We start from the raw sequence: 14,837 nt of genomic DNA, 5'->3' as shown, positions 1-14,837 counted from the left end.
ATGGTATATGTTTCTAGGAATTTATCAGTTTGTTTTTATCCAATTTCTTGGTGTATAAGTGTTTATAGTAGTCTCTTATGAACCTTTCTATTTCTGTGCCATCAGTTGTAATTTCTCCTCTTTCATTTCCAATTTTATTTGATTTCTCTGTTTTTCTTTCTAGCTAGTTTTGTCAATATTGCTTATCTTTTCAAAAAAAGTTATTATTTTCATTGTTCTTTTCTTTTGTTTTTCTAGTCTTTATTATTTCTGTTCTGATCTTATTTCCTTTCTGCTGATAACTTTGGTCTTAGTTTATTTTTCTTTTCCTAGTTTCTTGAAGTGTAAAGGTAGCTTTTCTGAGATCTTTCTCGTTTCTTAATGTAGGCATTTATCTCCATAAACTCCCCTCTTAAAACATCTTTTGCTGCATCTCATAGGTTTTGGTATGTTGTGTTTCCATCTTCAATTGCTTCAAGATATTTTTTAAAATTTCCCCTTTGTTTTCTTCCTTAACCCATTGGTTGTTCAGGAGTGTTTAATTTCCATATTATTGTTAGTTTTCCAACTTTCCTCCTGTCATGGATTTTAGGTTTCTATCACTGTGGTTGAAAAAGATACTTGGTATCATTTTAATCTTCTTAAATTTACTAACACTTGCTTTGTGACTTATCATATGACCTCTCCTGGAGAATTTTACATGTGTACTTAAGAAGCATGCGTATTCTGCTGCTGTTGGATGGAATGTTCCCTACATGTCTGCTAATCCATTTGGTCTAAAGTGTAGTCCAGATCCAACATTTCTTTGTTGATGATCCCTTTATTGTTGAAAGTAGGATACTGAAGTCCCCTACTATTATAGTATTGTTGTCTACTTCTCACTTCAGATCTCTTAGTATTTGCTGAATATATTTAGGTGCTCCAATGTTGGGCACATATATATTCACAACTGTGATATCTTCTTGATGAATTGACTCCTTTATCATTATATAATGACCTTCTTGGTCTCTTGTTATTGTTTTTGGCTTTAAGTCTATTTTCTCTGATACAAGTAGAGCTAGCTCTGTTCTCTTTTGGTTTCTACTTGCATGGAGTATCTTTTTCATGCCTTCACTTTGAGCCTATGTGTGTCCTTAAAGTCGAAGCAAGTCTCTTGTAGTCAGCATATAATTGGGTCTTATCCAGCCACTCTATGCCTTTTAATCAACATACGTTTACAGTAATTATTGATAGGTAATGACTTCTTAGTGCTATCTTGTTAATTGCTTTCTGGCTATTTTGTAGTTCCCTTGTTCCTTTCTTCCTCTCTTGCTGCCTTCCTTTGTGAATTGATGACTTTCCATAGTGGTATGCTCTGATTCTCTTCTCTTCTGTGAATCTGCTACAGGGTTTTGCTTTGTGGTTACCATGAAGCTTACATAAAACATCTTACAGATATAACAGTTTATTTTACACTGATAACAACTTTACATACAAAAACTCTAACCTTTTACTCCCCCTTTTTATGTTTTTGATGTCACAATTTACCTCTTTTTTAAAAAAATTATTTTTGGCTGCGTTGGGTCTTTGTTGCTGCACGTGGGCTTTCTCTAGTTGCAGCAAGCAGGGGCTACTCTTCTTTGTGGTGCGCGGGCTTCTCACTGTGGTGTCTTCTCTTGTTGTGGAGCATGGGCTCTAGGCACGCAGGCTTCAGTAGCTGTGGTGCACGGGCTCACTAGCTGTGGCACACGAGCTTAGTTGCTCCACGGCATGTGGGATCTTCCCAGACCCGGGCTTGAACCCATGTCCCTCCATTGGCAGGCAGGCAGATTCTTAACCACTGTGCCACCAGGGAAGTCCACAATGTACCTCTTTATATTGGGTATTTATTAATAAATTGTAGCTATAGCTATTATTAATACCCTTGTCCTTTAACCTTTATACTGTCCTATAACTTTTAATACAGCACCATATAACAGTATCAGAGTATTCTGAAGTTGGCTATGTGTTACTAATTAGCATCCTTTCATTACAGCTTGAAGAACTCCAGTCAGCATTTCTTGTAAGGCAGGTTTTGTGGTGGTGAATTCTGTCAGCTTCTGTTTGTCTGAGAAAGTCTCTCTCCTTCGTTTATGAAGGACAACTTTGCTGGACAGAGAATTCTTGACTGGCAGGGCTTTTTTTTTTTTTTCCTTTCAGCACTTTGAATGTATCATCCCACTCTCTCCTGGCCTGTCAAGTTTCTGCTGAGAAATCCACTGATAGCCTTATGCAGGTTCTTTTGAAAGTTATAAGCTTTTTTCCTCTCTTGATGCTTTTAAGACTCCTTGTTTTAGATTTTTAACAGTTTTATTATAATGTGTATTGGAGAGGATCTCTCTAGGTTGATTTTGTTGGGTGGCCTACCAGCTTCGTGAATTTGGAGATCTAAATCTCTGCCCAGGTCTGGAAAAAATTCTTAGCCACTATTTCTTTAAATAAGCTTTCCGTCCTCTCTTCTCCTTCCAGAACACCAATAATTCACAAATTAGTTCTTTGGATAGTACTGTATATATCATGTAGGCTTTCTCATTCTCTTCCATTCTTTTTTCTTTGTTCTCTCCTCTGACTAGGTAACTTCAAAGTTCTTCTCTTCTGTCTTCTGACTGACCTATTCTGCTACTTTTTACATGTGTACTTGAGAAGCACGTGTATTCTGCTGCTGTTGGATGGAGTGTTCCCTACATGTCTGCTAATCCATTTGGTCTAAAGTGTAGTCCAGATCCAACATTTCTTTGTTGATGATCCCTTTATTGTTGAAAGTAGGATACTGAAGTCCCCTACTATTATAGTATTGTTGTCTATTTCTCACTTCAGATCTCTTAGTATTTGCTGAATATATTTAGGTGCTATTGATGCTCTTTATTATATTTTTCATTTCATTCACTGTATTCTTCACCTTCAGAATTTGTTTGGTTCCTTTTAATATTTTCTATCCTTTGTCAAATTTCTCATCTTGTTTGTGTACTGTTTTTCTAATTTTGTTGACTTGTCTTTGTGTTTTCTTGGAACTCACAGAGTTTCCTTAGAACAGCATATTTGAATTCACTACGAGAAAAATCAGATCTCCATGTCTTGGGTTGGTTACTGGAAGATTATTGTGACGTCATGTTTCCTTGATTTTTCATATTCCTTGAAGTTCTGCATTGCTGTCTTCCCATTTGAAGTTAAAGTCACCTCCTCCTGTCTTTATTAACTGGCTTCAGGAGAGAAGTATCTTCCATCAGCCCTGCTAGTGACTGAGGCTTTCTCAGGCCTTCTCTGGTTACACCTGATCCACACTTCTTGCTCCCTCTTGTGGCAGAATCCTCAAGCTTATACGCCTCCCCTCGATCTGCAATGCACCAAACCATGTATTGGCTGCCTCCCTTTTGTTTGTCAAAGGTGGCCCTAAAGCTCATTTGTGGCTTCTCCCTGGCCTGCAGATTCAAGCCTGCATTCTTTGTGTGCTTGAATATCACCCACCATCTGCCAGACCCTGCTCTCACCACTGCTGCTGGGAGCACACACAGGGAGCCAGCCACAGGGTCAGGGGGTTTGTGTGTGGGTGAGGCATACTGAGCACTGGGGACACCCGTGCGCCCGTTGGAGGATCTGCAGGTGAGGCATTCCCAGCGGCTCCAGGGCAGGCTTCTTGAATGTGGTTAGCAGGCTCTGTGCCCCTTTAACGCCCTCTGAGGGAGCTACGTGCCATTCTCCGTCCCCTCCTGCCTCTCAGTCATGCAGTTCATGTTTCAGTACTCTGGATGTGGGGAGAGAGAAAGGAGCTCCCTTGGCAGCCTCCCGTGAGCCACGTGTCACTCACAAGCTCTCACTTTCCCTGAGAGAAATCACAGGCTGAGATCTCTCTTGGCCCTAAGCTGTGTCCCCTTGGGGGAAGGGATGGTGCAAGTCAGGTCAAGCTGTTCCTCTCATCCTCTCAATGCTTCCAAACTCCGAGTTTTTCTGCTCCAAAGGTGTGCTGGAACTTCTCATCTGGAAACCAGGACTTGTACAAAGGCTCTATGGTCTGTGGGTGATTGCCTTAGACAGTGTTTTCCAGGGGCTCCTGGACCAAGGCCAAGGGGGGCTGGAGCCAGTTCACAGGCTACTGCAGGGTCCACAGCCAGGACCCAGGTCTTTATCCCTATTAGCTGACTCACGGGGAAGCAAGACTCCTCTTAGGTTCCTTGGCATATGATGCTGGATCCCACAACTCCCAAAAAGGTACTTTTGTCTGTGCTTGGATGCCAAATTATGTCCTTGAGGGAGAAACAAAGGATGTCTTACTCCGCCATGGGGCTCATGTTACCCCTCAAGGGTTTGTTGATCTAATCTACATTTCTTTGAGAGTGTGCACTTTCTTTCTCCTCAATTTCTTCTTTGGGATTTACTGGACCATGTCCTCTGCCAATTCTTCCTTGGAGGTGATGGCATTTTCTTCCTTTTAAAATTCTTTAGATAGTAACAATACCAATTATTTCAAATAAATATGGCAAATACTGCTCCCAGCTTGTGACTCTCAATCATGTTTATAGTGTTTTTTGGCTTCTCTTTTTATAGTCAGAGTATCATTTTCTGGTGATATTTTCCTTTTTCACCATGTTTTCATGATGATGTATTTAAACTTACAGCACATTTTAATCACCTGCCGCCAGAAGGATCAACTTTGGAAGAGACCAATTACTGGGAAAAGTGATGCATTATCAAAACAGAAAAAGAACTGTATTTTTAAAAATGCAAAAGTATTAAAATCCTGTAAGAGCCCTTTATAAGAGCAATGCAAGATATTCAACGTACATCAGAGTATACACTTCACAATTGTCCATCCTCTGCCCCATCTCAGCCCCTAAAATCCTGTATTGATCTATGTGGTTGGTTTGACAGCCAGCATAAAGTGGAAATGCAAGAATCAGCAGGATCAAGTCCAAGAAGAATGAAGCCAGATGGCTTTGTAGAACCCAACGTGAAAAGACATGTACAGTAGGAATTATTACACTGTTTAACCATTCTTACAAAAATTAATGAGAGTTTTTAAAGAAGTCCTTTTTTTAAACTGCAGAAATGATCTTCAGTAGTCCAACTGGGAGACGATAGATTTACAGGCACTTTAGACAAGATGACTCCAGTCATATAAAAGTTTAGTTTTATTATAGGCACTTTACACAAACATTCAGTACTTTTTGCTACTTCTATAATCTTTTAGCAAGGTAGTCAGTTACAGTCTGAATAAGAAAATATAAACAAAAATTATACACTTTATTAACAAAATCTACTTTGAATGATTCTATAAATTTTATAATGCAATTAAAACCATTACTTTTCTCCAACTGATGCTGTTTCTTTCTGTTCCTTCAATTATAGTCTCTGAAAACTCTGAACTGGGTGGAATGATCTTCCACTGCAGCAGGAAATGTTAAATAAGTAACTCTACATCGTTTTCCCAGGAAGTGCTCACTTTTTCAATTTTGATTAAATGCCATATTTTAACACAAATATTAGGCAATATTTAATAGCTCATATGGTCACAGTTCGCTAGCGCTTTGCTCCAGCCTGGACACTGACCATGGAGAAATAGATGCCTTTCTGCGCCAGCAGCTGCTGGTGTGTGCCGTGCTCCTTGACTTTGCCGTTCTGAAACACCACTATCAAGTCTGCATTCTGAATGGTGGACAGGCGGTGAGCGATGACGATGCAGGTGCGCCCTTCTTGGGCTTTGTCCAGGGCTTCTTGGACAACCTGTTCAATAATCACACAAATTAACTCTGATCATAATAATCCACTCCCTTGAATTTCTCTTCCATAACAAGCCTCACAATTAATTTCTCCAACGATACGTGCCTCTTTAACAGTGGTGTCAATGGAATATAACATAGATTTTACAAAGCAAGGGATCTGTCGTATCAGAAGAATACTGAATCCTAATTTGGTTTATCTCAGAGTTATGACTGTAAATACAGCCTATGCAATCATTTAGAAGCACTTAGTAGTGTGCCCAGCCTTGTGACATCTTTCTGGTCTAGCACTACAGTAAATACAGGAAGCCTGAGCACAGGCCAAACAGAGCCTCCTTGAATTTTGGTATTTTTAAGATAAAAAAAACTCAGAATGAGTTTATCTTTCAGACACCTGAACACTCCACTTCTTCTCAAACTGAAAACAATTACTACTATTTACCTTCAAGTACAGTCAGCTTTTAACATTGTTCTGTGCTTCCACTTTTTTATATAGTTGTTGAGGAGATGCTGCCAGGAGAAATGGGACTATGGCCTGAATGCAGCTTCTTAGATCAATACAAAGTGATCCGGGGCTGACTTTTGGAGCACAAGCATTATAAGACTAATCTGCCTTGTTTCATCTTAGTTCTCTTGAATGACAGCTACCGAAAGTGTTTAGATTCCACTGAAAGTAACAAAACTCAGTATCTGGCTGAATTGTGTTCTCTACTGTAGAAGACAGAAGCATAAACTTAAAACCTTTTAAGGGACAACTGCTTCAAGTGTGAATGAGTCCACGTTAAATTCTTACCTTTTCACTTTCTGTATCCAGAGCTGATGTAGCTTCATCCAGAAGCAATATACGAGGCTGTCTAACAAGGGCACGAGCTATCGCAATGCGCTGCTTCTGGCCACCAGAGAGCTGAGTTCCTTTGTCTCCTACTCTGGTGTTATATTTCTGTAAATAGGGTTTTGTTATGATGAAGAGTAGAACTGATAAAGTTCTGAAATAGAGTGTGCTTGCAGAAAATAGGATAACCACTTCCATGTACACAAAAAAGTTTAGGTTCAGAAGCTAAGAATGGGTTGAAGGAGAGTTAAACAACAAAAACATAGCTCTGAATGGCAGGATTAACCTCTCTTCTTGAAGACAGACGTTTGGGTCTTAAAAGTTATGCTTTAGTGTAGACAAGTCAACATATTTACGAGGAAGATGACTGTTGCAATGTGAGGCTCTTCCAGCCTTCTGGTTTCATTGCATTTGGGACAAAGATTGGTAGGAGGAAGGAAATTTGATTTTAACAGGCTATGCATAATAAAATAATTGAAACTCATTTTATTTATAACCAGCAGGTGATGCTCTCTGCATTATTTTAAAGTGAGGAAGGACGCAAGAGGGAGGGGATATGGGATGTATGTATACGTATAGCTGATTCACTTTGTTATACAGCAGAAACTAACACACCTTTGTAAAGCAATTATATGCCAATAAAGATGTTAAAAAAAATAAAATGTCGATTACGATAATATTCTTTTAAAAAAAAGTGAGGAAGGGAAGAAATTCTTGGGATGTTAGCCTTTTGTTGTCTGTTTTTATAAGACTATTTCCAAAGCTTCAACAATTTTAATGGATACTAAGAAACTCTATTCGATATCTAACTTGAAAAGCTGAAATCTCCTGATTGACTTTTGTTTTCAGAGTTCTCCTGAAAATTTTCACATATTGTTTCCCAGAGCAGATAATGCTCACTAAGTATCCAATGTGATAATAGGACAGGAATTAATAGGGTATGTAGGGGAGAGCAGAAATGTAATGGGTAACCTAAAAAAACCATATTATCTTTTTATTTTCAGGTCCTTGCCAGGCTGAAATGTTAGTCAAACTGTGGGCTCTGATTCTGACATCCAGAGTTTGACTTTAAAATTCATGTTCCACTTCCTACACTGTTGGTGGGAATGTTAAGCTGGCGCAGCCACTATGCAAAACAGTATGGCGGTTCTTCAGAAAACTAAAAATAGAATTACCGTATGATCCAGCAATCCCACTCCTGGGCATATATCCAGACAAAACTATAACTCAAAAAGATACATGCACCCCTATGTTCACAGCAGCACTATTCACAATAGCAAGACATGGAAGCAACCTAAATGTCCACCGACAGATGAACAGATAAAGAAGATGTGGTACATGTATACAATGGAATATTACTCAGCCATAAAAAAGAACAAAATAATGCCATTTGCAGCAACATGGATGCAACTAGAGATTATCATACTAAGTGAAGTTAAGTCAGAAAGAGAAAGACAAATACCATTATGATACCACTTATACATTTCTGGAATCTAAAATATGACACAAATGAACCTGTCTACGAAACAGAAAGAGACTCATAGACATAGAGAATAGACTTGTGGTTGCCAAGGGGGAAGGGGGGAGGGGAGGGATGGAGTGGGAGGCTGGGGTTAGCAGATGTAAGCTATTACACATGGAATGGATACACAACAAGGTCCTACTGTATGGCACAGAGAACTATATTCAGTATCCTATGATAAAACATAATGAAAAAGAATATTAAAAAAAGAATGTGTGTGTGTGTATATATATATATATAGCTGAATCACTTTGCTGTACAGCACAAATTAACACAACATTATAAATCAACTATCCTTCGATTTAAAAAAAATTCATTCTATGTAGGGTTGCCCATTTTTACTTGCTATTTCTGGCAACCTTAGTTCTATGGCATTCAACATAGAGCTCTCCACCTGCAGGTGCAGTAAGCGAGCCCAGGGGAGGTTCCGGCAGATGCTAGCGACTGGCCCAGCCCAGAGCTGCAGCCACCAGGGAGGCCAGAGCACTGGAGCAAGTCCCATGAGGGTGCAGAGGTTGCCAGGCTGCACTGCCACAGTATCGACCCTGTTGAGGCAGATAAAGGCAGGGCTGTACCCCTGAGAGGAGGAAACTAGACCAGCCCCCTGCAGGGTGAGGTAAATCCTAGTGCGAACCATTCAGGTGAAGAAGTAGATCCTTGGACAGAAAATAGGACTTAAGTGGTTTTGCCTTCTCTTTCCAGGTCTAGACATTGAGGAAAAGACTTATGATGTCTACAAGTGTGCTCTGTAGACAGAGCCCAGAGCCCAGAAAGGTAGGTCCCGGTGGTAGACAAAAGTGAGAGGGGCAAGGTATATTTCATAAGCTAGATAATAATTACTCTCTGTATTTGCCTTTGTTAACCCCTAGCCCAGTGGTTCTCACACTTTACCTGCAACAGCATCACCTGGGATATTAAAACACAGATTGCTAGACCCTACCTCCAAGTTTCTGATTCACTAGGTCTGAGGTCAGGCCTGAAAATCTGCATTTCTTACAAGATCCCAGGTGACGCTGATGTTCTGGCCCACGCCCAGACTTTGAGAACACTGACCTCGCCATGAGTAAAGGGAATTAAAGTTACATGCTTTGAATGTTCTAGCCTTGGGAAGGGCCAATTATCCACAGATGGGCTAGAAGGTTAAAGGAGGGGAGTGGACAACGCCTCTTCCCTGGGGCCTATGATGTGTGGTGACAGCAGTTATCCAAAGAAGAGTCTCCAGAAAAGGAAATCTTGGGAGAGGGTTGGGGCCGTAAGGCATTGCCATCTTTCCCCATGAGGAGAGGACCTTCTCCGCCAGTTTCAGGCTACTGAGCTTTACATTTTAGTTCTTCCTTAAAATAAAGAACATAACTTATGATAATGGGGGCGGGTGGGTTAGAGAAGATAGGTCTAGATTGCAATGCAAAATACAGGAGCTAAGAGGCTTAAGAGAGGGCAAGAGGTTCCATTTACCTAACTTCCTAGGAGGAATTCAGAAGGCATCTGTGGGACAACAGCCCAGGAAAGGTTTCAATAATCAGCCCTACAAGCAGAGGTTGGGGCGCATGGAATGTGCAATGGTGAGAGATGACACTCCAATGGCTCAGCCTTCCTCAGAGCCTTCTTTCTGGCACGGGGCCAGTTCCCTGGCCTGGCCCGACTCCACAGAGGGAGGTTTGAGGCTTGGGGGAGAGCAGCAAGGAGGCGGAAGGAAGGAAGGTTGGGAGAGAAATGGTGGGGGAGGGTCACTCTTGCTTCTGTGGGCCCTGCACCCAGACTTGGAGGGAAAGGCCTCCCAGGCATATGTATTTTTCGGTCAGGCTGCTCACAGGGAATGAGTCGGGTGACCAGGTAAACATCGCATCCACTGGGGATGGGAAGTGCAGGCAGATGCTTGTATACAGGTGGACGTGTGTTTTAGTTGCTCATTTCACCTTTGGGATCCAGCCCTTTTGAAGTCACAAGCATAGGCCAGGGGGGCTGCCACAGGCTCCCAGGTACCTTATTTGGAGAGAGACTTACATCAGGCAGCGTCTCGACGAAGGGGTGTATGTTGGCCTCCTTGGCTGCCTGCACGATCTCCTCCTGTGACACGACCCGGCTGTTGTCCCCGTAGGCGATGTTCTCGCCGATGCTGCAGTCAAACAGGACGGGCTCCTGGGACACGATGCCCATGTGTGCTCGGAGCCACTGGACATTCAGGTGCTTTATTTCCTTGCCGTCAATTAGCTGAAAACAAGAGATCACAGATCATCTTCAGAACCAGCACATTTTTTGAATTTAGCAAAATTAATATCGTTATTTCATACACTAAGACTGCCAAGTTATTATGAGACTTTTGTTGTTGTTTTCCATTTGGATTGTCAAGGTTAACTGAATAAGGTCATAATTGTATGCTTTGAGGAACCATCATATTTCTTCTGTTTCAACCCTATGCATGTGGTAGGCAGAATAATAATAACCTCTCCTCCATCCAAGACATCCATGTTCTCGTTCACGAAACCTGCGAATGTTATTCACAAGTGTAGATGGAATTACGATATAAGGTTGCTCGTCAGCTGATCTCAAAATGTTGAGGTTACCTTAGATTATCCAGGTGGACCCAACATAATCATAAGGGTCCTCAACTGTGCAAGAGGGGGGCAGGAGAGTGTGTATCACAGTGGAGCAATATGAGGAAGACTCAACCGGTCACTGCCGGCTTTGAAGATGCAGGAAGGGGCCACAGGCTAGAAAAGGTAAGAAAGCAGATTCTCCCCTAGAGCCTTCAGAAGGCACAGAGCCCTGCTGACACCGTGACTTCAGCCCAGTGAGATCCACTTCGGACACATGACCTCCAGAATTTTTAAGATAAATCTGTGTCGTTTCATCCCACTAAATTTGCTGTCATTTGTTATAGCTGCCACAGGAAACTAATAAAATGCATTCTAATTCTGGGATGTATTCTGACATCCTTATTCTTATGCACTGATTTTTCACAGGAAAAGTAGCCACCATTAGATTGGAAATAACTAACTGCTATACCGTAGAATAGGTTTGTAGGTCACGTTTCTGATCTGACCTGTTAGTTAGGATCAAGTTTTTGAGGACTTAAATGAAACAGAATTGAGCGTCGGAAGGTGGCTGTTATATCTCTAAATCGTTGTTGATCTTAGGAATGTGAATTAATGTCTCTTAGTTTCTTTGTAAACTGGGAATGATAATTCCTAAAGTCAAAGAATTGAGGATTAAATGAAGTCATGTATGAACCCTACTGAGCACACTGCTGGGCACACGGTATGTGAAGGACTGTCTGCGATTTGGATCTGACCCAAAGGAGCTGGAGGGAGAGGCTGCCCTTTCTCTAGTGACCTGTCTCCCCTTGGATTATCCTGCAGAAGCCTGGGGCGTACCCATACAGCCTGGCCGATAATAATCCTTGCTCTCTGATGCAGATGTGTCTGCCCCGAAGACCTACTTTGCAAGAGAACGCTGGCATTCAAGTGAGAGCTGTTCATCCTCCCTGAAGAAGACACCAGTGACTCAGCTTTGAGCGTTTATAATAGTGGTGATGAGTATGTCCTGAGCTATATATACACTTTGAATCCCGTGTACCTGGCTGGGTGCCTCTGGGAGACAGCTGGCCAGGGGTAGGGTACAGTCTTTGCTGCAGGAAGACAGCTTCTGTTTGTGAAGCTGGCAGGTGCAAGGATGGATGGAAAACACACCCATGACCTCATTAGTACCAAGCCCAGTTGCCATGGAGACTATTCCAAGCATCTATGCTCCAGGCTTCCTCACAGTGTTAAGTGAAGGTGGAAAGTAGAGAGTGAAGAGAGGCAGGAAAAACCATACAAGTATGTGGCGAAACAGCAGATCTTGTTAGATGGAACAGTGTGAAAAACGGAAATCTGAGGAAAGAAAGAGTAGTTTTTTAAAAAACTTTTTTCCAGGCTTATACCCCTGGGAGAAAAAATAGACACCATCAAACAAATACAGTCAGACAAATATGACTGATCCCAGCAAGTTTTCATGAGCTTCTCCATCACACTGCATACAAGAAGACGTTTGGGCCTCCTCAGCCCCATGCTACACACAGCAACTACAAACTATTTAAAACCTGTGTTTGCTAAAGAATCCTTTCCTTAGGGGAAACACGTTTAGAAGACCAAATATAAAAAGATCAACGCAGAGCTTCTTTGGCTGCGGCAGATGGCCCTCTGAGGGAAGACCAAGGAAGTCCAGGGCGTCAGTGAACACTGCTCAGAAGATACTGGTCCTGGGACTTCCCTGGCGGCCCAGTGGTTAAGACTCTGCACTTCCAATGCAGGGGCTGTAGGTTTGATCCCTGGTTGGGGAACTAAGATCCCACATGCTGTGTGGCACGGCGGGATAAAAAAAAAAAAAAAAAAGATGCTGGCCTAAATAAAAACTTAAAGTAACACACTGACAATAACACACTGACAATAACAATGGAAGGCCAAAAAACAAATAAATAAACAAAAACAATGAAAGGCTAAATTCAAATGACGAGCTATCTCTATTCTAAACTTAAATCTACTACCTGATTTCAGTAGCACAATCAAATGTGAAATATGTATTATCCTGCTGTATGTATTGACTCTGAAATGGTAATCATAGATAAAATATTGAGCATCGACTATATTATAGGTCCTGTTATAAGCACACCTCATGCCCTCTCTCGTTTAATATTCACGACAACGCTCGCGAGGTAGATGCGAGTTTAATCCCCATTTTACCGATGAGGACATGAGCAGAGTTAAGTCACTTGTGCAAGGTCACACTCTTAGTGACTGAGGGAGCTCGGATCGGACCTACACACTACAGGTTGCATTTTAGCAACACAGTGTCTCAGAATTGAAAAATACTTTCTGTCTTCCCTCAAAAGAGCAATGTCTCCATCTTAGCCCCGGCACCCACTGGGTAATACCCAGACAACAGGCTGCTGTGTCCTAAGGGGGAGAGAGGACTCTGGTGGCAGCGCATAGCATGGGCCGGCAAGGGAAGAAAGGATAGGTCAGGGGAAGACTCAAACCAGAGTGAGTCTCAGTGAAGCTAATGAACTTAAGATTCAAGGACGCCCATTTGCAGGCAAATGCTGGGAGTTGAACGGTGTTCTGGATGGAAGGGAGCCCAGGTCTTCTGGGTGAGCATTTAGGATAACCTGCCTAAAAAGGAGAGGGACCAGAATCTTTAAGGTTTCAATATTTTGTTGTGAATTTTTCTCATTTGAAGGAAATATTCACTTTCATATCTAATTGTGTGTTCATAACTTTGTATTCTTTCAAGTAGAGTCCCTGAAATTGTATAACTTTCAGGCCCCACCAAACCTGGAAACTCCACTCTCTGAACAATTCCATAGCTTGGTTTTGCAAGACTTGCCACAATTTGATCTCAACCTTTTAAAGTTATCAGTTCAGAGGTTCTCCACCTCTGGTTGGCATCAGAGTCACCTGGGAAAAATCATAAAAATGAAAAGGCTAGGTCCTGACCTTCATAAATGAGCCGGGGTGGCTGTGTTCTCTAGTAGCTCTCTAGGCCATTATGATCCACGCCAACTTGAGAACCTCTGCTCAGGTCAATGTTTCTCAGAGTGTGATTCGAGGCTCGTTGATGGTCATGAGGATTTCCCGACCTCCTCAGGGTCAAGTCCTTGCTTCAAATGATCATTATGATCAAATGATGCTCAAATGCATAGACTCATTTTTTATGGCAACAAGAACTAATCATAGGACTTCCCTGGCGGTCCAGCAGTTAAGACTCCATGCGCTTTGGGACTTCCCTGGTGGCACAGTGGATAAGACCTCCAAGCTCCCAATGCAGGGGGCCTGGGTTCGATCCCTGGTCAGGGAACTAAATCCCACATGCATGCCACAACTAAGGAGCTGGCCTGCCACAACTCAGGAGCCCACATGCCACAACTAAGAAGACTGCATGCTGCAACTAAGGAGCTGGCAAGCTGCAGTTAAGGAGCCCACCTGCCACAACGAAGACCCGGTGCAACCAACCAAATAAATAAATAAATAAATATTTTTAAAAAAAGACTCCAAGCTTCCACTGCAAGGGGTGTGGGTTCAATCCCTGGTGGGGGAACTAAGATCCTGCATGCCACGAGGTGTGGCAAAAAAAAAAAAAAAAAAAAGAAAAAAGAAAGAACTAATAACCTATTAACTGAGTTATTCAGGGTCACTAACTGACATTCATAAACAAAACCTGGCACATTTACTAATGTGTATCGAGGGCACTTCCACTAAGAGGTCTGCCTGCTGTGGAGCACTTGGCAGTATTTCGAAGCTCTAGTGTAAATGCACAGGAGCAGATCACCGTACTCCCTGCAATGGAAGAGGACACTTTGTTTTCAGGGCATGATCGGTGTTGTCTTGAGATGGTTACTGTCCTATACACTCAGCATTCACTTCCATATTCTTCTGTGTCTGTCCTTCCACATATCAAGGGAGTGGAGGACTAATAACTGTTTCCCAGGCTCGCTCCTGGTTCTAGAAGTAACTGAGGTTCTACCGGTGAGATGCAGTGTGCAAAATCTGGGAGACAGAGGCCGTGGTAAACTAACACCTGTGTTTTGGCAGACGGGAGTTTTTACAACACCCAGACACTGGTCTTGTGTCTTCAGGTTTGGAGCAGCTGTGACACTGGCATCATTTCGTACAACCTCCTGGCCACAGGACTCCAGCTGAGATGCTGTGATTTGAATGTTGGGAGTGCTGACTTTGACTTTTACTTCCACTCTTCCAGCCCTTCCGGTGATTCTATAAGCACCGAATGCCCCTTA

General features: G+C 42.2%; 1 protein-coding gene across 1 annotated transcript in view; it reads right to left on the bottom strand.

The window, feature by feature from the left end:
• Positions 1-5,100: 5,100 nt before the first annotated feature.
• Positions 5,101-14,837, bottom strand: part of ABCB1 (ATP binding cassette subfamily B member 1) — a 105,380-nt gene continuing 95,643 nt past the window's right edge. Inside the window, exons 24-26 of the mRNA XM_027102795.1 lie at positions 10,070-10,276; positions 6,505-6,651; positions 5,101-5,715 (exon numbers count right to left, since the gene is read on the bottom strand). Coding sequence (XP_026958596.1) covers positions 5,512-5,715; positions 6,505-6,651; positions 10,070-10,276 — 558 coding nt within the window. The 3' untranslated portion in view covers positions 5,101-5,511. The remainder of the gene's footprint in view (positions 5,716-6,504; positions 6,652-10,069; positions 10,277-14,837) is intronic.

Source organism: Aethalodelphis obliquidens, unplaced genomic scaffold (assembly GCF_003676395.1).
Source record: "Aethalodelphis obliquidens isolate GAN/ISIS:26980383/991018 unplaced genomic scaffold, ASM367639v1 scaffold5, whole genome shotgun sequence".
Lineage (NCBI taxonomy): Eukaryota > Metazoa > Chordata > Mammalia > Artiodactyla > Delphinidae > Aethalodelphis > Aethalodelphis obliquidens.
Note: the sequence above shows the minus strand (reverse complement) of the source record. Positions and strands in the feature narration are given on the sequence as shown.